The sequence below is a fragment of the Heloderma suspectum genome, chromosome 13, assembly GCF_057233095.1.
Source record: "Heloderma suspectum isolate Gila_16-S chromosome 13, 16-S_ref, whole genome shotgun sequence".
Lineage (NCBI taxonomy): Eukaryota > Metazoa > Chordata > Lepidosauria > Squamata > Helodermatidae > Heloderma > Heloderma suspectum.
In genome coordinates, this window is record NC_139470.1 from 12,088,771 (window position 1) to 12,113,522 (window position 24,752).

A 24,752-nucleotide genomic window follows, 5' to 3' on the forward strand; every position below is an offset into this window, starting at 1 on the left:
CCCTCCCCTCCCCTTCGCCTGGAGGTGGCTGCGCCGGATCGCCGCGTCTATCGAGGCGCTCCCTCCCTCCCTCCCTCCCTCCGCTCGGGACGGCGCCTGCGCTCCCAGCACCAGAAATAAATAAAATAAAAGGCGAGAAGGAGCGAGCGAGCGAGGTAGAGACCCAGGCGAGCTGCCCGGCGCACCGCAGATCCTTTGGTCTGGGGCGAAAGCGGCAAGCCGGCGCTGCTGATCTCCGCGGATCTGCTCCCCGGCGGCCACGAGCAGCCTTTTTGGGTGGACCCATTTTTTGGCCAGGGACAATAAAGGGGTCTCCATCCCCGCCACCACCACCACCACCACCACCATATCCCGAGAAGGATTCTGAAAGGGCGGCCTCTCCCCCCCCGCGCGCATCTGGACAGCTGTTTGTATCAAAGACAGAGCTGGTGGTACGAGGGAGCAGAAAACAGCAGCTCTGAAGGTGGACTTGCTCTTAAGGTGGTCTCTGGGTCCTTTTTTTTTTGTAAGCTTGTGTCTTGTTTTTTTAAGGTGGACTTTTTCTTAAGGCGGATTTTGACGTCAAGGTCGAGACCTTGTTGGATGCTCTTGGACGCGCGTCTTGCATCAGCCTTTTTTTAAAATAATTTTTTAAGGTTGGGATCTTTACTTTGGAGACGGGTCGACCCGCTTAACACGACGATCAGCCCCGCCGGGACGAGCTCTGGGCATTCTTAGACTTATTGGCACCGGTTTTAAGTTGGGATCCTTCTATTCTTTCTTTTATTTTTTGGGGGAAAAAAATCCCCCTTCCCGTTCCTGGCCAAAAATAATAATCGTCATGGGGAAAGTTCGGTAGCCGGGGCTCGAACTCCCTTCGTCCCCCCTCCCCCCCCCCCCGTAACAATGACTAAATCCCGGCCTTTTTTCAGAAAAAGACAGCCGATGGCAGAAGAAGAGGTGGGTGTTCAAAGCCAGCAACTGAGCTGCCGAGAGTTGGACAGGAGAGAAGCTTTACTTTTCCAAGTTTCTAGTTCCTCTTGATCTTGAAGGACGGGGTGGGAAGTGTCTTTGAAAAACTTAAAAGAAAAGAAAAAGAGAGAGGGATTTTTGGAGGCCTTCGATTTCCTACCCCTCCATCTCTCTCCCCTTTCATCTATATACATATTTTTTTGTTATTACTATCAAGCTCCTTCTCGCTTTCACACTGGAGAGCCCAAGGAGGAAAGGCATGGAAACAGTCGGAAAATTTGAGTTCAGCAGGAAGGATTTGATCGGACATGGGGCTTTTGCGGTCGTCTTCAAAGGGAGACACAAAGAGGTAAGTTTGTTCCCACCCACAACTTATTATTTTCAAGGCTTTCTCTGAGCTGCGAAATGAGTGGTAGGTCATGGCTGTCTCTTTTGGGCGTTGTGTATGAATATAATATTGTTTTTATACAATAACACATACATACATACATACATAGCCTTCTCCCCGGTGTAGTGGCAAGAGTGTTGGACTGGGAGCCCAGAGATCCAGGTTCTAGTCCCCACTCGGTCATGGAAGCTCACTGGGTGACTTTGGGCCAGTCACAGACTCTCAGCCCAACCTACCTCACAGGGTTGTTGTTGTGAGGATAAAAGGGAGAGGAGGAGGCTCATATAAGCCGCCTTGGGTTCCTTGCAAGAGGAAAAAAGGCGGGATATAAATGCAATAAATAAATAAATAAATAAACTTCCGAACTTACTCACTTTTTTAAAAATAAAAATGCTGTTGTTCACTGGTATAGCAAAAATAAACATAGCTGTTTTTTTTAAAAAAAAAAATCCTATGGATCCCAGTGGGATCTTTCTTCTAGGTAAACACTATTGTAATTGATAGGACTTCTTTGCTGAGTAAATGAGGCTATGGTGAGGCCAATCCTAAACTCTTCTGCTTAGAATTAACAATGTAATCCTATATGTCTACTCAGAAGTAAGCTCCTTCAGTGAATTCAGTGGGGCTTACTCCCAGGTAGGTGTGTGTAGGATTATGGGCCAAGTCCCACTAGCTTTGAGAGAATGCAGTTTTTAAGAATCTGCATCCTGTTGAAGTTTCCAGTCTGTTGTGTGTTTTTCTTCTTTAAAAAAAAACAAAAACAGCTGTGCTGTAAAGTAACTTTTGGGAGAGTGGATCTGCTTAGGGCTGATGCAAGTATGCTGCAAAGAAATTGGGACTTTGGATAGGCAAAGCAAAACAGGCCTTATCTCAGTGGCTTGGCAACATTTCTTATCTCAAGCAGCCACAAGCTAACAAAAACATTGCAGCATTGGAGGAACTAAATTGCAGCTCTTTTGTACTGCAGCCCTTGTATTTAAGCACTAGCCTGGTCGCCACTGACGACAAGGAATCCCATGCTGGCGAGTGCACCCAGTGAGCGGGTTGCCAGAGGAGGGAAACCCCGCTCCTCTGCACCCATCGTAGAAATGCAGTGGAGGGATGAAGCTCACCACACTTCCTCTGCAAACACCAGCCAGAATATTTATTATTATTTTCGTTATCGTTATCATTGTTATTTTGCAGGCTTGTAAATTTCTGGACTTCTTTACAAGGCTGTTGTACTGTATGTTCCTATAAAACTAAAATTGCCTCTCTTGCATGTCTGGATTCTTATCCCTAAAGATTAGCTCATGTCTCCCAAGTGTCCTTGCATTGTTCAATATGTCTCCTTCCATCACTTATTATTTAAATAAAAGAAACACAGCAATCCATTTGTGGACTTTAAGCGGGGGGGGGGAGGAATCATCTTGAAAGCTGAGGATAAGCTCCTACACAATCCGTATATTTTTGTATCACTTCGATAAGAGGATAACTGGCAGCGTAAAGATTCATATGAACCAGTCTTTTTCTTTCTGTGGTGGCAATTGTTAAATCGATAAAAGGCAAGTCTGAACATGTCCTTGGCATGGATTGGGATACTGAACCAACGTTTTCTAACTAACTCTCTTATGGTTCCAGCATTTGGCTTTGTTAGAGAGGTCTGCATTTGGGTATGTTAAATAAAGTGCCATTTCCCCCCATTCCCTTAAAACTTTGCATCTACATTTTTTAACTTCCAGAAACCTGAAGTGGAGGTAGCAATAAAATGCATTAACAAGAAAAACTTGGCAAAATCCCAGACTCTCCTGGGGAAAGAAATCAAGATACTCAAGGTAAGAATAACAACTCCCAGACAAAACCAACACTTTATCTGTTGTAAAATTTCATCTAATTGGCAACTGTTTGTAACATTATAAATACCTCTCTCTCTCTCTCTCTCTCTCTCTCTCTCTTTCTAGGAACTGAAACATGAAAACATAGTTGCCTTGTATGACTTCCAGGTATTACTTTACACTTATGTTGAAAGATTTACTGGGGGTGGGGGGTGGGATCAAGATGTGGGTGGGTAGATGTGCCAGGAGAAAGGTTATGATCTAGAGCTTCAGTATATGACAGGAAACATCTGTACGCTTTGTGAAAAGAAACTACCCGCACTTATCTGAATAGAAGGCTTTTCACTGTAGGCCTTCCTTTCCCAACCTGGTGCTCTCCAGATGAGTTGGACTACAGTTTCCATGATCCCTAGCCAGCATGCCCAGTGGCTGCAGATCATGGGACTTGTAGTCCAGAATATCTGGATGGCACCTGGTTGGGAAAGATTGGCCTAGGCTACGGGTGGGCAGAAGGTATGTTTTGGACTTCACCTCCCAGCATTTCGGAGCATTGGCCATGCTAGCAGGAGGTTCTTGAAGTTCAAAACATCTGGAGAACTACCTTCAGCCCACCCTGCTCTAGGCCATGATCCCACCACTGTGGGAGTGTGGGTACTTTACATAAAATGAAGGGGGTGCGAGGAGGAAGTTCTTCTTGTGTTGAAATTGACCACACAGCATCATTCCAATAGATGTATGCGTTTTTCCCACAATGTTGTCTTGTTGTTGTGCTCATGTCCTGCTTGAGGTCTTCCCATGGGCATCTGTAGGAAGAGAAAAGCTGGACAAAATAGGTCTGATCCAGCACAGCCCTTCTTCTGACGTCAGTGCAGCTGGTCACTTTTTACTCTGTCATTTGGGGCACTTAATTATGTGTGTGTTTTTCTTACAATGTCAAATTCTGCTAATCCACTTTTGTGTATACAGTCTTTTGATCCGTTCGACCTTGTTTCTCTGGGTTGCTGTCCTGTTTTAAGTGGATTGATTTTAATATGCCTGTTCTTCTGGGTTCTTTTCTCTCTGTGTTTTTTTTTTAATGTCTTGTTTTCCCCCTTTGTGCTTTCCCCCATTACTGAAATAGCTGCTTTGTATTGTATAAGAAAATGTACAGAAGCTTTGGTCTGATTTCCTTATTAAATAAATCCGCCAATCTCTCCCCCCTGTGAAATCTTGGTTTGCGATTTATGGCAGGGTTTTTTTCTTACGTGGTTTACGTGACACTGCTAGATCCGGGCAGATCAAGGCGAATCCCTCTGCTCTGTCCCCAGAATCAAACCCTATTTTGAATTGGATCACTGTGCCAGTTTCCACGCTGGAGCCTCTTTGTTCGGGATTAACAGCCTTTAATTGATGCAGTCTCTGCAGAGTGGCAGCCAGGATGCCTAGTTCCCTCTCTCTCTCTCTCTCTCTCTCTCTCTCTTCTGCTTATCTGAGGTTTGTTGCCCTGTCTGGTGTCATGCGGCTTCCTTGTTTGTTGACATTCTTCTCATGCTCTGGGATTGGCTGAGCAGGGGCTTTGCATCATCGGCTGTTTGGCACAGGCTGTGTGCAGTGCCTTCTGGGAGCTGTAGTCTCCAATTCTCAGTTTCTCTTTGCTTTTGCTTGGGCACGAGGACTCCTTTTCCCTGCGTGCCCTGCAAAACAGGGGCTGGATGTTGCATTGGGGGAGGTTATCTTGGGTCAAATAATCAGGAAGTAAACAACTTTTGTGCAGTTGAAGCTCCCCCCCCTTTTAAGAAAATCTGATGCACATATTTTTAAACCTCTCTCCCCCTGACCCCTTCCCTGTAGAAAAGTGGTATATATGATGCATCCTCTTTTCTTTTGAAATCAATAAATTTTCTGATGAAGATTCTTAAATATAATACGACTCATGTCGTTGGGTCTTGGCCACTGGGGTTTTTTTTGTTGATGTGGCAAGGGAATACACAGTGGTCTGTTTGTTTGTTTTTCCACTTTGCTGTTGAAAAACAGGGCTGAAAGATTGGCGCATCAGCGGATCTTCTGTTCAATGTGGATGAGCTTTTAAATATTTTGCACACGTTGTCAGAGAGTGACAACAGCATTGTGATACCAAAACTTTTCTTTCCCTCTGAAATGTTTCCCCGGCTCCCTTTGCAAGAGTGTTTGGAGTACCAGACATTGTCTTTTAAATGTAGCATTTGAACAGATAAGGATAGAATCCAGCGTTTACACTTGGGAGCCAATGAATGCTGTAACTGTGATGGCATGAGTCTTTCACACCAGATTCACTCCCGCAGTCTGTCCTGTCCATGTGGCTGTATCGTTCGCACACTGCTCCAAGCTGCATGGGACACGTAGCTTCTCCGTGACTGGGGGGGGCATCTGTAGGGCGCTGCAGTGATACTGGCCTTGGAGTTCTAACATCTGTAGTATCCAACTGTAAGCTGTTCAGGGGCTGATTGGGTTTCTCCTGGGAGGCTGCTTCCCAAGGCAGTACCCTTGACATTAGAGTACTGAGGGCCCATTAGTTTAACTAATGGTCAGACAAAACTGGAGAACATCCAAAATAATCCAGTGGAGAAAAGAGACAAAGTCTGAGGAAGTTGGGAAAAATAATAATTTATTCCACGAAGTAGCCCAGTGCGTTTCAGCCCTGTATGATTATATTTTGGGTTTTCTTCAGGGGTTAAGATATTTTTAAAATTTCCTGTAAAGATCCCTGAAAAGAGATGTCTCCAAGATGAATCCTGTGACTGGTACAGGGCCGAAATGCATTGTGCTACTATGTGGAATAAAAATATTCCCCCCCCCCAACATCCTGAGGGTTTGTTTTGGTTCTCTGCCACGTTAGCTTAATGGCATAAGAAGCTGGCCTGCGCAACGTGGGACCCACAAAAGGGAACGCATCTCGCTGGCCGTGTATGGTGGCCCATCAGGGGTCTACTTAAAGCTCTTGTTTTTGGTGGAACTGAAAACGATGGTGCATGTTTGGGGGAGGGAGATAGTTACAAGTTGTCTATGCCTGGTACGGGGACATGGCCACCATCTGCCCCCAACAGAGAACCTAACAGCATGCTTTGTGCGTGTGAGATTACAAGTTGGATCCGAGGCATCTCCAGCACCAAACCTGGGGCCGAAACGTCCTCCCTTAAGTGGCAAGCTTGTGTCTAGGGTGGGTGGCACCCTGCGGGGGGGGGGGGGGGCTTCATGTGACAGAACTCTCCTTCATACAAATATATGTCCCTGCATCGAGAAAACAAGCATGTTAGGTTGGAATCCTTCTCCCTGGCATGCTAGCTTTCTTGGTGCAGGGATTAAAAAAAAAAAAAAAGGTACGAAGGAGCATTCCATCACAGCAGCTCCTGCTTACAGTCTGGAGTGGAACAGCCTGGGCACATTTCCTTCAGCAAGAGCTAGGCCTGAATCCACACGCTTTTTCAGGGACGTTGGTGGTGGAAAGCAGCCAATAGGAACATAGGAAGCTGCCTTGTACCGAGTCAGACCATAGGTCCATCTGGGCCTAGTATTACTGACACTGACTGGCAGCAGCTGTCCAGGGTTTCAGGCAGGATTCCTTCCTAGCCCTACCTGGAGATGCTGGGGATTGAACCTGGGACCTTCTGCATGCAAAGCAGGTGCTCTACCCACTGGGCCATGGCCTCCCACCCAGCCCTTCCTTCTCCCTGCTTAGCTAGCATCTTTCATTCCACCTTGGCTGTTTTGTTTTACTACCCTGGGGCAGGGGGGCGGAGGGGTCGTATTCCTTGCGCATCTGTGCGTGCGATATCAACACTTGATCTTGGCCCAGGGGCCGAGAAACGATGTCCACATAGCATCTGGTGTGACTTTCAACACCACGAGGTTCTCGGTTTTCATTTCGGGGGGCGGGGGCGTAGCTCGGTGGCCGAGTGCCCTTTTCTTGACCCTTGATATGCCCTTTGCACAGCACTTGGCTTGGTTCTCTGGGATGCCTGGTTTGTGAGTCCTCGGGGAGTTGGGCTAGGAATTGCCTCTGCCCCTGTCCTAGGATAGGGCTCGGGGAACCTGCAGCCCTTCACATGTTGGTGGGATGCAACCAACCGCAGCCATAGGGCCACTAGCTCAGCGTGACAGAGCCCCTGCTGTGCATGCAGAGGGTTCCAGGTTCGATCCCCAGCATCTTCGGGTAGGGCTAGGAAGGAATCCTGCCTGAAACCCTGGAGAGCCGCTGCTGCCAGTCAGTGTTGACAATATTGGTCTAGCTGGACCAACGAAGCAGCTTCCTTATGAAGGGAGGGACTGTAGCTCACAGGTAGAGCACTAGCTTTGAATGCAGAATGTTCCAGGTCTGATCCCTGGCTTCTCCAGGTAGGGCTAGGAAGGAATCCTGCCTGAAACCCTGGAGAGCTGCTGCCAGTCAGTGTCGACAGTACTGGGCTAGATGGACCATGGGCCTGAGTCAGTCTAAGGCAGTTTCCTGTGTTTCAGCCAGCATGGCTGAAGGAGGCCCAACCATGTCAGGAGGGCTGTAGGTTCCCCGCCCTTGGTTGCCAGCTGCCTTGGTGCCAGGTGAAGACTTTTTTTTTTTTTTTCTCCAGGCATTTCATTTTTTCAGTTTGTTTTTATCTGGTATTGTATCTTAAATTTCCACATTGCTGTTAGCTTCTGTTGGTTACTTTTACAGTGTAGTTTTAAACTTTTAAAGTCTTCTGTTCTATTTCATCATCTGTACTTCATTGTCTGGTATTTTATGGCTTGGATTGTGAGCTGCCTAGAGAGCTTTGGCTAATAGGCATGCATGCATGCATGCATGCATGCATAAATAAAAAAAAATGTGCATCTTAAGATTTGAAAGCCATTCACTAGGAAGGCCCTGGGTCAGATTCCCTGTTAACGCTACTCCTGTTCGACAGGCCTGCATCTTGGGAGGCAACCCTGGCCTCCCAACACACACACACACACACACGCTAGATGCTGCCCATCGGGGGCTTGATTACTTTCTATTTTTGCTGCCTCTCTGGGCAGCAAAGTTGGGGGGGGAATGTGGTGGTGGTGCATTCAATACTTGGCTGGCCGTAGGAACCCAGCTAGTGAGCTGCGTCCAACTTTGCAGGTCATATCTTGTGTGGGGGCGGGGGGCTGCCTTTATTTTTTTATTTTATTTCATTACCCTCTGATCTGCCCAATAGGAACATAGGAAGCTGCCTTATACTGAGTCAGACCCTGGGTCTATCTAGCCCGATATTGCTTTTCCAGCCCTACCTGGAGATGCTGGGAATCGAACCTGAGACCTTCTGCGTGCAAAGCCCGTGTTCTACCCACTGAGCGACGGTCCTGCTATCCTGATGTTCTCTGGGCAGACTGCAAACCATTTATAGCCCCTCCTGCACTCCTTCGTGATGGCAGGCTCTATTCGAGGGATTCCCCGAACGAAATGCCAGTTCCTCGGATCCCTTTCCTCTGCCAGGATTTGCCGGAGGGCTAAATGAGTCACTGGGTCCCATTCAGGTGAAGACATCTGTCTGGGCACGGTCACCTTACGAAATGTCGGTTGGTTTCTGTAGTGATTGGTGGCCTTGTTGCACAGGATCCTGGGGACTGTAGTTCCAGGAGGAAGCAAGTGATGCAAAACTGAGGATTTTGAGTACGCTAAAAAGAAGACACCACTAAAATGCCCATAATTCTGTGTGTGCATGTGTGGTTCAGCTCTGACGCTGAAATTAAATACAAACCAGTTTTAAACCCTTGGGCAGAGATGCAGCACATCAGGCCTGGGGGTGGGGGAGGGTGCCGATCTGGCCATCTGGAGTTCCCGAGAAGGCCATGCCTGCTTCCCCAGGCTCCATCCCATCCCCTAACAACCACGGATCGTTTGGTGGCTTGCCAGTTGTTGTGCAGTCCCAGCTCCCCATTCTGAAAGGTTGAAATGACCCCCCCCTAAGGCATAGCTACTGGCTGTAAGAGCTTTAAGATAGGAAACGGTGGTATCTGGGCGAGGGGGGGGGGTCCCTCCTGATTTTGCCTTTGGTCCCTCTGAGAACTCCCCTGAAGTGGAATTTGGCCCATGGGCTGAAAGAGCTTCCACACTCCTGCCTTAAGCGAACTATTTCACAATCTGCCTCTGGGGGAGGGATTGGTAGAAAACACCCCCTCCACTCTTGTATTTGCACATCGCTTTGTTCTGCTGCATCACCAAATCACTTATTTCCTCCTTTTGTCTTTTTAAGTTGCAAACTCTCAGTTTGCTCAAATGCAACCACTGCTCGCAAAGGCCTCCTGGCTGGATTCCACTGCGGAAAGCCGCTTCACAGCAGAAATAGGGCCGTAGCTCAGTGGTCGAGGCCACCCGCTTTGCGTGCAGGAAGTCCCAGGTTCGATCCCCGGTGTCTCTGGTCAGGGCTGAAAAAACTCCTGCCTGAAACCCTGGAGAGCCGGTGCTGCCAACTGGTGTCAACAACACTGGGCTAGATGGAACAAGGCTCTGACTCAGTATAGGGCAGCTTCCTGCGTCCCTAAAGGAAGTCCTTGGTTGGTTGGCAATTCCTTTTTTTTTTTTAAGGTGCCACTGGAACCTATTGAAGGATGAGTAGCTTGATCGAGGCATAAGCTTGCTGCCAGACGCTTACGCCGCAGTAAATGTCTTTGTCTCTTAAGGAGTCACAAGACGCTTGGTGGCTTTTCTGCTGCCGCAGAGTCACACAGATCCCCTTCGGAAACTTTAAACAGGCTGATTCTTTTTGGAGGTTTTCTGCTGTCGCCAGTTTTGTGTTGCTTTGCTGTCTCCCCCCCCCCCCCGCCCCACCCTTTTATTGTTCTCCTTCTCTCTGGCTGACAATGCTTTCTGTAACTCTTCCTACCGCGTACCTGAGGAAACGATTGGCAAAACGACCGTGAGGGTAAGACCAGGTGATTGCATACCCGGTGGCTGCTTGCTTGCCTTTATTTTTCGAAATGGAGAGGAGGTGTCTGTGTGCGTTTAAAAGTACAATGCAAACAAGAAAGGCCTCACGTAATGCTCATTCTTAAGTGTTAGTTATTATGCCATAAAACTAGCAACACCCACCTGTTGAAATGGTGCTTATGCAGTGGGATGTGGCTTCCTCCTTCAACCTGGGGAACAACAACAAAAAGTGATGGCGTTGTGTTCACACTTATTTTGTCTAGTGATTTCTCTCTGTCTTATGCAGCGAGGGTACACAACCTGCGGGCCGCGTGCGGCCCTCCACCGCTCCCTGTGCGGCCCGTCTGCAGATGCCCCATTAACTTTTCCGGCCCTGCCATTAGCGTCCCCCCATCGCCCAGCAACCCCAAAGCATCTGGGATGTTTGCTTTTCTGCCTCCAATGGCAGTGGGTCAACAGCGATCCTGATCAAGGTCCTACCTCCCCCAGCGACTATCCCCTGTGTTTGTGGCCCCCCCCAGCCCCCCAGCTGGCTTTCAAAGCTGTAAATGGCATGCACCCCTAGTCTTAAGACAGTATTTTCCCCAATCTGGAGCCCTCCAGAAATGCTGGACTACAATTCCTATCACCCCCAGTGAGGATGCTGGATGCTCTAGTCCAGCAAATCTGAAGCACGCTGCTTTGGAAAGGCTCCCCTAAGAATTAAGCATGTGGTGGCCTGGTGTTGTGTATATATAAAATACTGGCCAGACTCTCTTCTGCAAATGCATCCACTGGATTGACAACACTGAGCCTTTTTCGGACAAAGGTCTGAATTCCATTTTGGAGAAGCTCTGTGGGGAGGGGCAGGGAGGGCATTCTAGTGTGGGTGGAGCCACAGACAGAAGGGGTGGAGCAAAAAATACCAGCATATTGTAGCTTTAAGCTCTTACTGCCAGTAAATAAGCATCAGGAGAGGCATTTCAGCCTTTAAGAATGGGGTGGGGGGACTCTGCAAAAGCCAGGTGATCGGGGGAAAGGAGGCTGGGCCAGGGCAAGGGGGCGTGGCCATGTAGGGAACTCCAGGAGGGCCAGATTTGGCCCTTTCCTCTGAGGTTGTGCACCCTTGCCTAAGGTAGACTGCCATGTGTCCGTGTGTACCTTGGCTTGGGCCAAAATAAGTTAATTAACCTCCATAGGACATGTATCCTCCTATCCCAACCTCCCATTTTACCCCAGATAAATGCAGATTTGCAGTGCAAAGCCTATTTAGAGCAAGCTTTAAGGCTAGGTTCTAAAAATACCCAATCCTAGCTTCATCCTTCATTAGGGACAATCTTGCTAGTTGGTTTTTTTCTTCTTTTTGTTTGCATCATGCTGGCCCCATAAGCACAATTCAATAATACCTAACTACATAGGAACGGGGACATCTATTTTCAAAGCTATTGAGAGACCATTCTAGTCCATTATGAAGGCTGTTCACAGACTGTGGTATCTCATCCCTTGGACGCAGCACAAAAGATCTACCAGCATAAAAATCCAGAAGCCATGGGAGGTTAATACCTTTATTAGGATCAACCAAAATATCACAAATCTTGTGAGCCATCTGAAAACTTGCTTGTGACTTTTGCAACATTTTCATTGGTCCCGATAAAGGTATGCCCCTACTGTTAACTTTAGATGTATTTATTTTCTCCTAATGGACCAATGTTGCTACCTACTATTTTTGTCAGCGTCAAAGTGTCTTGTTAGGATTGCACCCTAAAATGTGTTCCTATGCGTGTTTCAATAGAAAAAAGCCCTACAACTCCCAGCATTTCCCAGCCAGCATGGCTGGGGAGTGTTTGGAGTTGTAGGACTTTTTTCTGTCAAAACATGCGTAGGATTGCACCTTTAATGTTTTTTTTTTTAAAAAAAAATACCACAGCCAGTGAGCCAACTGTAATGTCCTGGACAGTAGAGATACTTGGAAAGTTGACGAAGAGTGCCGATACTGTGAGGGACGTGAAGAGGTCAGTTTAGGTGAGAGAAAACCCTTTACATAGCAGTTCAAGGACAAGAAGAGACAAATTATGTCTGCAGGAAAAGAGAAATGAGACATGGGTGCTGGGCAGGAAAGAGGCCAAGGGTTGAAAGGGGCCTAGTAGATAAAGTAGCTTAGGTAGCAAGTTACAAGATTTATAATGCAGTGGCAGCCAGGATCATTGAGATCTACTCCCTGTCAATGTGCCTTTCAAGTCTTGCTATAAGATTGCACTCCGACTTCATGATGGTTCAATCCTTGACATCGGAAAAAGATGTTTTAACATCTGTGGTGGGCAGTGGGTTAGCTCACACCATCCTGCTTTCAACACGGCCTTGATTTTGTAAGCTTTAGGAAGCTGTCTCAATTTTCCTTTTATTTCAAGCACAGCTTCCTTCTATCTGCCAGAAATCAGGTCTCCTTGAGTCCTCTTTAAAACGTCTTTACAACGGAGAAGAACCCAGCTACGCATAGGCTGCATTCTAACATGATACGAAGTAGTGGTTTGCGTTAATCACGGTTTGTTGCTGTAGCCATGAACCGTTTTTCAGATGAGCCAGCAGACCATGAACCGTTTTCCCTGTTACTGGGTTGTTTCTCACCCACCCGCTTTTCCAGCCTTCAGAGTGGTTTCATTTTCAGCCTGCTCTTAGTGAGCACCTCTGTTTCAAGGCGGGCACTAGCCTCCTCTCTGTGTACTGGTTTTCTACTTTCAGGGAGATGTAGTTTTGTATTCTTACAGAGGAGAGCATTAGACACACAAGATTTATCTCTGTTTCTCCCTGCCTCCCCCCCCCCCCGTCTCTCTCTCACACTTCCACTGACACCCACACCCTGGTCTGGTGTAGTAGCTAAAGCATCAGACTGGGAGTGGAAAAGACTCGTGTTCAAATTCCGCCTCAGTTTAACTTACCCAACAGGGTTGTTGTGGGGATGGGCTCGTCTTTCGAGGAAAGGAGGTGTATGAATGTAATAAATGCAATGAATGAATTTTAAAAAATGTGATCTCCCCCCTGCCCTGCAGTCCGAAGTTGGAACATTTCATTCTGCCAGCTCATTCTATTTATTTCCCCCCCTTTCCTTTTGAGTCATTTAACAGGTTGAAAAGGAATTGCAAAACAAATTCCTTGAGCCTGTGAAACATTCAAATGTCAGCTAAAGTGAGCACATCCTTTAAAATCTAAATTACCCCGTGAGGTGATGATTTTAGAGGGAGTGGCCATTTTGTTGTTTTTAAACGTGGTGACCACTCTCTTACTCAGTGTTGCTGACTGTCACAGTCACCCTACCGGGCCTCATATTTCTGCTGTCGTCGCCCGATTGTACGTTGGAGACAGAATGGTGCTCTCAAACTGCCTTCTAAAACCGATGGCAGCATTGCTCAGAGTTCAGGGGCGGGCGGCTTAGGAGATATTTCTCAAGGGTAACTGGAAACCGACTTGTGGTTTATGTTTTTGAATGTGGTGGTGGATCTCCGGTTACTCTTCTGGTGTTGTTCACACGGCTGTTTGTTCTTGGGACTCTGTCAGCGTTTCCATTATGAAAATATCCCCTTCAGAAGCTGTTTTATGGCTTGGATGAGAAGCATTTCCAAACCATCTGTCCAAAACTAGCTGGCTTGCTTGGGTTTTGAGTGATGGGATGGCATGTACTCCATGGTATAAAATTTTGGGCCTAGGGTTTGGGGGCCGGGGGGGGAGAGAAAAGTGAAGAACGGGGCAGGTTTGACCTCTTTGACAGTGCATGTTTTCATGAATCTGCAATGATTTAATTCCTTGTCTGCTCTCACAGCAGACCAATCCATGCATCAGCCTTCCCCAGCATGATGTATTTGGCATGTGCTGGTGTACAACTCCCAGCCAATGACCATGGTGGCTTTGGATGATGGGAGTTGCCGGTATGTTCTCCGTGCAGTAATGTTGCAACAGGCATGCAGCTATAGTTCACACGTGATGCAAAAACTGCGGCTCGGTGTGGATGTGAATACGTCTTGTCCTCAAGTCACCCTTCCTCCTTCTTACGCTTCACTTTTCATGAGTCACTTCCACTTTGTTGGAAATGGTAGATTGTTGTCATAGCCAAACTGGTGAATGATAGTTTTCAGGAGACCTCCAAACCAGGACAGAAAGTTAATTTTTATTTCTCCCTTGCCACTCCCACTAATCCTGGTTTAGAGCACTCACGCCAACCGTAGTTTGCTGGTTCAGATGCAGTGGCAAACTACGGCTTCTGTGAAAGCAGTAATTCACTAAAGCAGAGTGTGCGTTGTTCATGGAATACTAACCCATGGTTTTTGCATTTCGAGTGGACTGATTGTCCCTGTTTGGATGACATGGCAGCCCATTGTGGGTTAATTAACCCTCGGGGAGCTGTGGTGTGTGCTGTCCACCATTATGAGGACTAAAGCCTCGCATAACCCTGTAACAGACCATGGGTTGTGTCAAGGTTATTTAACCTTCAAATAACTCCCACCGGCCAGGTTCACACAACCTGACAACCTCCCGTTGCGGGTTGCATATTCATAATGGCGTCCAGCATGCTCCACAGTTCCTTGAGGGTAAATTAACTCACGATGGGCTGTCATGTTGTGTGAACTGGCCCATTGCATATGCGATGTACGTTGCTAGTCTGTAGTGTCCACCTCTTGTGCTGTGGATAACTTTATTTAGGGCGCAGTCCTATGCATGTTCCCCCTTCATGGATCACTGCCTTGTTGTGGCGAAGGGGCTTGCGTAACTCAGTGAAGCCATAAGCTATGCCGTGCAGGGCCACCCAAGACGGACAGGTCATGGCAGAGAGTTCTGACAAAATGTGGTCCACTGGAGAAGGAAATGGCAACCCACTCCAGTATTCTTGCCAAGAAAACCCCATGGAATGTATCACAAGGCTAAAAGATATGACGCCGGAAGATGAGCCCCTCAGGTCGGAAGGTGTCCAATATGCTACTGGGGAAGAGCAGAGGGTATTTCCAAGTAGCGCCAGAAAGAGTGAAGCGGCTGGGCCAAACCCGAAAGGACACTCAGCGGTGGATGTGTCTGGTGGTGAAAAGAAAATCCGATGCTGTAAAGAACAATATTGTTTAGGAACCTGGAATGTCAGATCAATGAATCAAGGTAAGCTGGAGGTGGTCAAACATGAGATGGCAAGATTGAACATCGACATCTTGGGAATCAGCGAACTCAAATGGACAGGCATGGGCGAATTTAATTCAGGTGACCATCATATCTACTATTGTGGGCAAGAATCCCTTAGAAGAAATGGAGTAGCACTCATAGTCAACAAAAGGGTGGGAAAAGCAGTACTGGGGTACAATCTTAAAAATGATAGAATGATCTCAGTACGAATCCAAGGCAAACCATTCAACATCACAGTAATTCAAGTCTATGCCCCAACCACTGAGGCCGAAGAAGCTGAGGTTGATCGGTTCTATGAAGACCTACAACACCTTCTAGAACTAACACCAAAAAAAGATGTCCTCTTCATCATAGGGGATTGGAATGCTAAAGTAGGAAATCAAGAAATCACCGGGATAACAGGCAGGCATGGCCTTGGTGTACAAAATGAAGCAGGACAAAAGCTAATAGAGTTTTGCCAAGAGAACATGCTGATCATAGCAAACACTCTTTTCCAACAGCACAAGAGGCGACTCTACACATGGACGTCACCAGATGGTCAATATTGAAATCAGATTGATTATGTTCTTTGCAGCCAAAGATGGAGAAGCTCCATACAGTCAGTAAAAACAAGACCTGGAGCTGACTGTGGCTCAGATCATGAGCTGCTTCTTGCAAAATTTCGTCTTAAATTGAAGAACGTCGGGAAAACCACTAAACCGTTCAGGTATGACCTAAATCATATCCCTGATGAATATACAGTGGAGGTGAGGAATAGATTTCAGGGATTAGACCTGATAGACAGAGTGCCTGAGGAACTATGGACGGAGGTCCGTAACATAGTTCAGGAGGCAGCAACGAAATCCATCCCAAAGAAAAAGAAATGCAAGAAAGCAAAGTGGCTGTCTGATGAGGCTTTACAAGTAGCTCACGAAAGAAGGGAAGCGAAAAGCAAGGGAGAAAGGGGAAGATATACCCAACTGAACGCAGAGTTCCAGAGAATAGCAAGGAGAGACAAGAAGGCCTTCTTAAATGAACAATGCAAAGAAATCGAGGAAAACAACAGAATGGGAAAGACAAGAGATCTCTTCAAGAAAATTGGAGATCTCAAGGGAACGTTTTGTGCAAAGACGGGCATGATAAAGGACAAAGAAGGCAGGGACCTAACAGAAGCAGATGAGATTAAGAAGAGGTGGCAAGAATACACAGAAGAACTATACAGGAAAGATCTGAATGTCCCTGATAGCCATGATAGTGCGGTCACTGAACTTGAGCCGGACATCCTAGAGAGTGAAGTCAAGTGGGCCTTAGGAAGCATTAGTAACAACAAAGCTAGCGGAGATGACAGTATTCCAGCCGAACTATTTAAAATCCTAAAAGATGATGCTGTTAAAGTGCTGCATTCAATATGCCAACAAATCTGGAACACTCAACAGTGGCCACAAGACTGGAAAAGGTCAGTTTACATTCCAATTCCAAAGAAGGGCAACGCCAAAGAGTGTTCAAACTACCGCACAATTGCGCTCATTTCACATGCCAGCAAGGTGATGCTCAAAATCCTACAAGCTAGGCTTCAGCAGTATGCGAACCGAGAACTACCGGAAGTACAAGCTGGGTTTAGAAGAGGCAGAGGAACTAGAGATCAAATCGCCAACATTCGCTGCATCATGGAGAAAGCAAGAGAATTCCAGAAAAATGTCTATTTCTGCTTCATTGACTACGCTAAAGCCTTTGATTGTGTGGATCACAACAAACTGTGGCAAATTCTGAAAGTGATGGGAGTACCAGACCACCTTACCTGTCTCCTGAGAAACCTGTACGAGGGTCAAGAAGCAACAGTAAGAACCAGACATGGAACAACCGATTGGTTCAAAATTGGGAAAGGAGTACGACAAGGCTGCATATTGTCACCCTGCTTATTTAACTTATATGCAGAGTACATCATGAGAAATGCCGGGTTGGATGAATCAGAGGTCGGAATTAAGATTGCTGGGAGAATTATCAACAACCTCCGATATGCAGACGATACCACCCTAATGGCAGAAAGCGAAGAGGATCTCAAGAGCCTCTTGTTGAGGGTGAAAGAGGAGAGTGCAAAAGCTGGTTTGAAACTCAACATCAAAAAAACGAAGATCATGGCATCTGGCCCCATCACTTCCTGGCATATAGAAGGGGAAGAAATGGAAGCAGTGACAGATTTTACTTTCTTGGGCTCCAAGATCACCGCAGACGGTGACTGTAGCCATGAAATTAAAAGACGCTTGCTCCTTGGGAGGAAAGCTATGGCCAACCTAGACAGCATAGTAAGAAGCAGAGACATCACCTTGCCGACAAAGGTCCGTCTAATCAAAGCTATGGTTTTCCCAGTAGTAATGTATGGCTGTGAGAGCTGGACTATAAGGAAGGCTGAGCGCCGAAGAATCGATGCTTTCGAACTGTGGTGCTGGAGAAGACTCTTACGAGTCCCCTGGACTGCAAGGAGGTCAAATCAGTCCATCCTAAAGGAAATCAACCCTGAGTGCTCATTGGAAGGACAGATACTGAAGCTGAAGCTCCAATATTTTGGCCACCTAATGCGAAGAGAAAACTCCCTGGAAAAGACCCTGATGCTGGGAAAGACTGAAGGCAAAAGGAGAAGGGGACGGCAGAGGATGAGATGGCTAGATAGCATCACGGATGCAATGAATATGAACTTGAGCACGCTCCGGGAGAGAGCGCAGGACAGGAAGGCCTGGCGTGCTCTGGTCCATGGGGTCACGAAGAGTCGGACACGACTGAACGACTGAACAACAACAACAACAACCTATGCATGTTCAGACAGACCCTGATGTTCCAGGGTTCTTAATCGTGTGGAGCACCTCCACGGATACAGGCGGTTCTCCAAATTGTCGTCCTCCATGCGCACAGGGCAAGAGATGAGATAACGGAGCAGGGCTTCTCTCTTCGTACGTTGATACAGCGCAGTAAGTAGAACGCCTGAAGAGGGCTTCTGTTCTGGCCCTAAGTGTGCACGTGGCTTCCAGATCAGGATGGGCAAAACCACTTTTTGAAGCTGCATTGAAAACCACCTTGCAAACCGTGTGCAAATGGTGGCTTTGACACTTCCTCTGAACCTAAGAAAGAGAGCGTCATTTCAGGATGCTAGACAAGATTTTATTGGTAAAAGACTCGACGTGTTTCATCCTCTTGTTTTATTATAAGGCCTTCTTCAGGGGGCTGTAGCAACAAGAACAAAATAAGGTGGAACAACACACAAATACAATATATAAGAATTTTTCTGTGTTGGATTGGTTTCGTAATGCTTAGTTGTATGCACAGACCTTGTTGAAATGCACCTTATTAAACGCACCTATATATAATTCTTATATATTGTATTTATGTGTTGTCCTACCTTATTTTATTATTTTTGTTGCTACAGCCCCCACAAGAAGGCTTTATAATAAATAAAGACGCCGAAATTGGGGGTTTTTTTTACCAATAAAACCTTGTCCTGAGACGATCCTCTCTTTCTTGGGTTCGCCTTGGTTGCTCACCTGCTTTGACACTTCCTCTGAACCAACAAACTACAGCATGTTGCTCAGCAGCCTCCAACAGTAATCTGGGATGGCATCCCAGGATTCTCATGAAGGCAGGGGAAGAGTGGAAATCGCACAAACCATGGCTTGCTACTTCCACAAACCATGGCTTGCCAATTCCCTTGAACCAGCCCTACGATTCAGAGGAGACACGTAAAAACCCTGTGTTTTGGTGTCCTTCACAGTTTGTGCTCTTTTGCATCTGTCGTCTTCTTTTCTTTTCTTCCCACCATCCCAGTGTTGGCCAAATCCCTCTGTATGAACAGTATAAAGTTTATACTATAAACTCTCGCTGTTAAGGGAGAGAGCTGGATAATTCCAATAAAGTACTGGGTTTTCCATAGAAACGGAGACCATTGGATTCCTTTCAGCGTGGTGTATATTGTACTTTTGTAATTTATTTGAGTAGGTGTAAAACTAATCTATGGAATGCAGAATGTTTTGCAAGTCTAATCTAAGTCTTGCTCAATAGGCAAGGTCATTCGAACACTGTTCTAAAAATACTTTTTCTTCCCCTCTCACAAGAGTACTTCTAACCTTCGGGCATCATAGTTGTGCAAAGAGACTCTTTTTTTTTTTGCGTTCGCATTTCTACGGAAGCTTAAATATTCCTCTGTGTGGTTTTGTGTTTGGTTTTTTGTTGTTGCTTTTAATAGAAGCATTTATGATTTTAAAAATAGCCACAGCAGTTTGTTTGCATTTCCCTGCAGTTCCCGAACAAACACTGTGTTTGCAAAGGCAGCAAATGAAAGGGGAGCAAAAACGAGCATCATTCGTTGGAGCGTTTTTTATTTTTATGTTTTGCTTCCCAAGACGGGGCAGTGGGCGAGCCAGCATCAGGATTACAGGCGGAATTAAGTCATCGGAGTTAGTAATATACAGATCGACCAGACGTTAAATATCGCTCGTAGACGGTGAGGGATAGCTGCATTGAAAGTCTTTGGGGATCCAATTAGCCAAGCATCTTACAACTCCCGAGAAAGGAAGCCCTTCACAAATCTACCCTGGTCTGCCTCTGGTAGCGGCAGGATGGCGACGTGACGGGGAACGTGCCTGCAGCGTGTTAGGTTACAGTGTTGAGGAACAAAGCTGTAGCTAGGTGTGTTGGGGTGGGAGGGAGGAAATATGGCATAGGAAGCTGCTGTATACCAAGTCAGACTGCTCATTGCATTTAGTGCTGTGCCGAAAATTTCTCCCACATGTTTTTCGACCGTTCTCATTCAATTTGGTAGAAAAGAAATTGCTTTCAAAAAAATTTCAAAGAAGGAGACATTTTGGAGAAATTCTCATGGGTTGGGTTTGGGGGTTCTTGTCCTTACTTTAGTTATGAGGTGGCTGAGGAGTGTGCAGGAGTGTCCTGTCATTGTACTGTAATCCCTGTGGCAGCCTGTAGCCTCCTTGGCTTCCCGTTCTTCAGTTAAAGCCATCATGAAGAAGACTTCACGGGTAGGGATGTGTGAACCCACCCCCATCCGGGTTCTCCGGGCATCTGCTTGGCCCCTGCCCCCGCTTGCCATTTCTCGGAATGCGCTCCAGCCCCTCCCGTGTTTGACGAGCAGCCCATACTCACCCCAGTAGCATCGTCGAGTTTCGCGGTTGCCATTTTTGGAAAAATGGCAATCGGAAAATGTGTGTATTTGCATATATATGAAAATGCGCATTTTTGCAAATGCGAAAACGTGCATTCACAAAAGTGCGCATTTTCATGCGTATGCAAATATGCACATTTTTGCGATCACCGTTCCATTTCTTGAAAAATGGCAACAGCGAAGCTCGAGGAGGCCGCCGGGGTGAGTGTGGGCTGTTCGCTGAGTGTGGGCAGGGGGCAAGCAGGGGCAGGGGCTCTGGGGTAGGGGTGGTTCGACTGAATCGGGTGCCTGTGCCATCCCTACTCATGAGGCAATTCCTCCCATGGGGCCTTTTCAGTTCAGGAAGTGCAGGTGGCCTGGGAGGCTGCAGACCAATGGAAAGATGTGTAACGGAGAGAGAGAAAAGACACGCAGCACCCTCGGCCACCTCGCAGTGATTAGGGAAGCTCAAAAATACCACCGAAAGACATTCAAAATTCTGCCCTAGAAGAGTGGAAGCCTCGCCACAGTTGATGCTGTTGCCACTCGCAGGAGCAGTGCAATAAACCAAAAACCCTGAGAAGAAAAGAAAGTAGCTGTGCTACAACCCTGCCAATAGTGAGCCTGTTCTATGAGAAACTATTCGAGAATTTCTCCTCCCTTAGGAGAAATTTGGTGAAATTGTCCCCACAATTTCTCTGCCCACAAATAGGCTGGAGAGTTTTGAGAGGCCGTTTGTGCACAGCTTTGGTTCTGTTTAGCTCACTATTGTGTGCTGTGACTGGCAGCAGCTGTGCAGCAGGGGTGGGGAACCTCCGGTGCAGGTCCTAGTCTGGATCTCTGGGGTTCCCCAGAGGGCCATGCCCCCTTCTCTGACCATACCCCTTTCTCCCTGACCCCCAATTGTTTGGTGGTTTCATGGCTTTTGTGCATGTTCCCCCCTATTCTGAAAGATTTAAGTGCCTCTCTGAGGGCTTCCTTAGTGGCAGTAAGATCTCTAAGCTACAATATGCTGCTACTTTTTTGGTATTATTTTAGCCCCGCCCCGTTTGCCTTTGGCCCAGTCTTCCACTGGAATGTGGCCCCTGAGGGGTTCTCCAAACTTGAATTTTGCTCTCCTGATGAAAGAGATTCTCCACCCCAGTCTAAATCATCTGGTGTACTATCTGATGTTAGTCCTACCTAGAGCAGACCTATTAAAATGCATGAGACTTAAGTTAGTTGCGACTGACTTAATTCCCATTCATTTCAGTGGGTCTACTCCACATAGGATTAACATTGGACATGTTAATCTCCATGAGCCCCTGCCAAAGGAAGTGAGGCGGGTGGCTACTAGGAGGAGGGCTTTTTCTGTTGTGGCACCCCGGCTCTGGAACGAGCTCCCTAGTGAGGTTCGCCTGGCGCCTACATTGTATTCCTTTCGGCGGCAGGTGAAGACCTTTTTATTTTCCCAGGCATTTTAGCATTTTAGCTTTCTAGACTTTTCGCTTTGCTGTTTTAAATCTGTATTTTAAATTCCTGCACTGCTGCTAGGTTTCATTGTGGTTGTATTGTTATATTGTGGTTTTCATGTTCTATATATTTTAAATTGTTTTATTGTTTGGTTTTAATTTTTGTGAACTGCCCAGAGAGCTTCGGCTATTGGGCAGTATAGAAATAAAATAAATAAATAAATACTCCTGGAAGGCACCAGGTTAGGGCAGGAGGATTTAGTTGCAGTACTTACAGCAACCCTGTAAAATAAGCCAGGACCCCTACCACTGATATTGAAGATGGGAGGACTGAGGCTGAGCAAAAGTGGCTTGCCTGAAGCCACCAAGTATGTTTGTAGCATGGGCAGGATTTGAATGGGGGACTTCCTGATTGGAAGCCCAGCCACCTGTGCAATGACAGCTCTCAATAAATCATCTTCTCATTTCACCCATTGACTTGGCGCTCGTCTTACGAATGTACTGGAAGAGGGGAGGCTCTCATGCCACTGTTCCGAGTTTTCCCTGTAGATTTTATATTTTATTTATTTATTTATTTAATTGCATTTATAACCTGCCTTTTTTCCTTCAAGGAACCCAAGGTGGCGTACATAATCCTCTCCGTTTTATCCTCACAACAACAACCCTGTGAGGTAGGTTGGGCTGAGAGTCTGTGACTGGCCCAAAGTCACCCAGTGAGCTTCCGTGGCCGAGTGGGGACTAGAACCCGGATCTCCCGGATCCCAGTCCAGCACTCTGGCCACTGCACCACACTGGCTCTCTATTTTGGAGGAAGTCCCATGCAGTGGGTGGCCCAGGGCCATTCTGGAGGCATATATCCAAGTGTGGACAAAACATGGGGCCTGTCTGGTTTGGTTGCATTTTTATGTCGCATTTGCATGGGTGGCTGAATGTCTGAGCTGCTAGCTGTCAGGATGGCAACAATCTTCTTGTTATTGGTAGCCCAGACAGGAAACGTTGCTTCAGTGTAGGGAAAAGCAAGCTGGGCCACCTTTTTGCCCTTATTGCAGTCCTCTTTTGGTGGTAGAGCATCTGCTTTGCATGTAGAAGGTCCTGGGTTCAATCCCTGGTATTTCCAGTTATCCCCAATCTGCCAAAAAAAAAAGAAAAAAAGGAATCGGTGGCTGATGATAAGGATCCTTTTGTGCCTGAGAGAATGGCCACCAATCTGAGCAAGATATTAATGGACTAGATGCACAGAGAGTCTGCTCTGGTATAACGCAGCTTCCTGTGATCTCCTGAGTAAATAAGGCTCAATCTAACCTTTGTAATTCATGTGAATTTTTGCCATTGTACATTAGGGTCCTGGTTCATTATGAGTAATGATGGCAAACTCCATCCGTAATGTATCAAGCTTCCGAGGCATGCTTAATTGTTTAAAAATTGCGAAATGAGCTCTTGTTCGTCAGACTTGTAATTAGACCAAGCTTGTAAACAGCCACTCGCCTTCTCCCCTGTGGTGAGAATTTTACTTCTAGGCGACTAGATAGAGAAGCTTTTGCAAACAGGAATTGGTTGCTTGATCCATTTGTTTTGTTTTTGATGTGCCACAAATGACTTGATATAAGCAAGGAGGCTTGGGGAAAAATGCACGTAGGCTAGGATCCTCTGTACTACATGATTAAATTTAATTATAGCTGTGAGAGCTATTTTAATGATCTTATGGCGTTTCCTATCGAAAGAGCTCCAATCCTTTTTTTAATTTTTACACTTCCAACAAATTTACATTTAATTTAACAAATTTAACAAATTTTAATTTAATTTAACAAATTTACATTGCGAGAGCTATTTTAACAATCTTACAGCGCTTCCTATCGGAAGAGCTCCAATCCTTTTTTTCTTTTCTTTTTCACAGTTCCAACAAATTCCTTCTGTAGTTTTAGATGGTCATCATAGGGGTGCTCCGATCAGTTTCAGGTTTGTGGTTCAGTAGAAGTTCTGCCCCATTGCTTGTTGGAGATGCTCTGTTTACAAGGAAATCCAGTGCACATGCCAAGAAAAGCATCTTGCCACCGCTGTGTTTTGGTCCCAGGCCCAGGGGCGGCACCCTTGGGCAGCTGCCAAGACCCCACCATCCTGACAGGGCTGAGTGGCACTGACACCTTCCTTGAGCCCTCTGCACTGGGCGGGTAGGTCTGTGAACTGTCATTTACCATTTTCCACAGTGCCCCTAAAGGAGCATCATTCCAAAGCGTTGCAGGAAATCAGGTTGGTGGCTCCCAGTTCAGGCCACCATTTTAAATTTCCTTCAGGGCCCTGGAATTAGTCTAAGTCAGGGCATTGTGGGAGGTTTAAAATGGTGGATTGCTGACCAGTGGCCACTGCTGCCAGGTAGGCTCCATGGACAGGGCTTCACAGGTGTAGCAGGTAGCCCACCAGAGAGCACTTAGCTCAGGGCCCTCTCAAACCTGGAACGAGCTCAGGCTGTTCTCACCTTGAGTGCAGGAGGCTAACTAGTTTGGGGAAGACCCAACCGCAGGGGCTGGGAAGGCAGTCTCCAAATTTGGTCTTCTGGAGAGGCGGGGCCTCCCCCCCCCCAGCTCGCCAGTTTTACTCCCTGCCTCGTGGTGGGAGGCAGCTTTCTCCAGTGAGAGCAAACAAACAAAAAAGAAGGAAGGATGAAGATGACGAGAGAGATGACTGGTCCCCTGGCACATCGGGAGGCCAGATCACAAAGGGGATGAGAATCCGGGACCCTCCCCCCCCCAGGCTTCCTGTCCACCACTGCACAGGCGCTAGGGAAGCCCCAACATCCTGGCCTCTTCCCCGCAGCCACACAGGTGACTAAGAAAGCAATGTCTATTAGCCAACGGCAACAGATAGGCAACTGAAAATTTATTTATTTATTTATTATTTAATTTATTAATCGCCCATCTGGCTGGTCACCCAGCCACTCAGGGCGATGTACAACATACAATAAAACAATAAAATTCTACAATAAAAACATTTTCTAAAATACCCTAACCCA

The 24,752-nt window shown here is 46.7% G+C and overlaps 1 protein-coding gene across 5 annotated transcripts in view; it reads left to right on the forward strand.

Moving 5' to 3' along the window:
* Nucleotides 1-569: 569 nt before the first annotated feature.
* Nucleotides 570-24,752, forward strand: part of ULK1 (unc-51 like autophagy activating kinase 1) — a 127,503-nt gene continuing 103,320 nt past the window's right edge. For 4 of the 5 annotated variants that reach the window (XM_084820028.1, XM_084820030.1, XM_084820026.1 and 1 more), the window contains exons 1-3: nt 570-1,300; nt 3,061-3,153; nt 3,280-3,321. In XM_084820028.1, coding sequence (XP_084676154.1) covers nt 1,211-1,300; nt 3,061-3,153; nt 3,280-3,321 — 225 coding nt within the window. In that variant the 5' untranslated portion in view covers nt 570-1,210. The remainder of the gene's footprint in view (nt 1,301-3,060; nt 3,154-3,279; nt 3,322-24,752) is intronic. The other variant, XM_084820029.1, reaches the window with a different exon arrangement.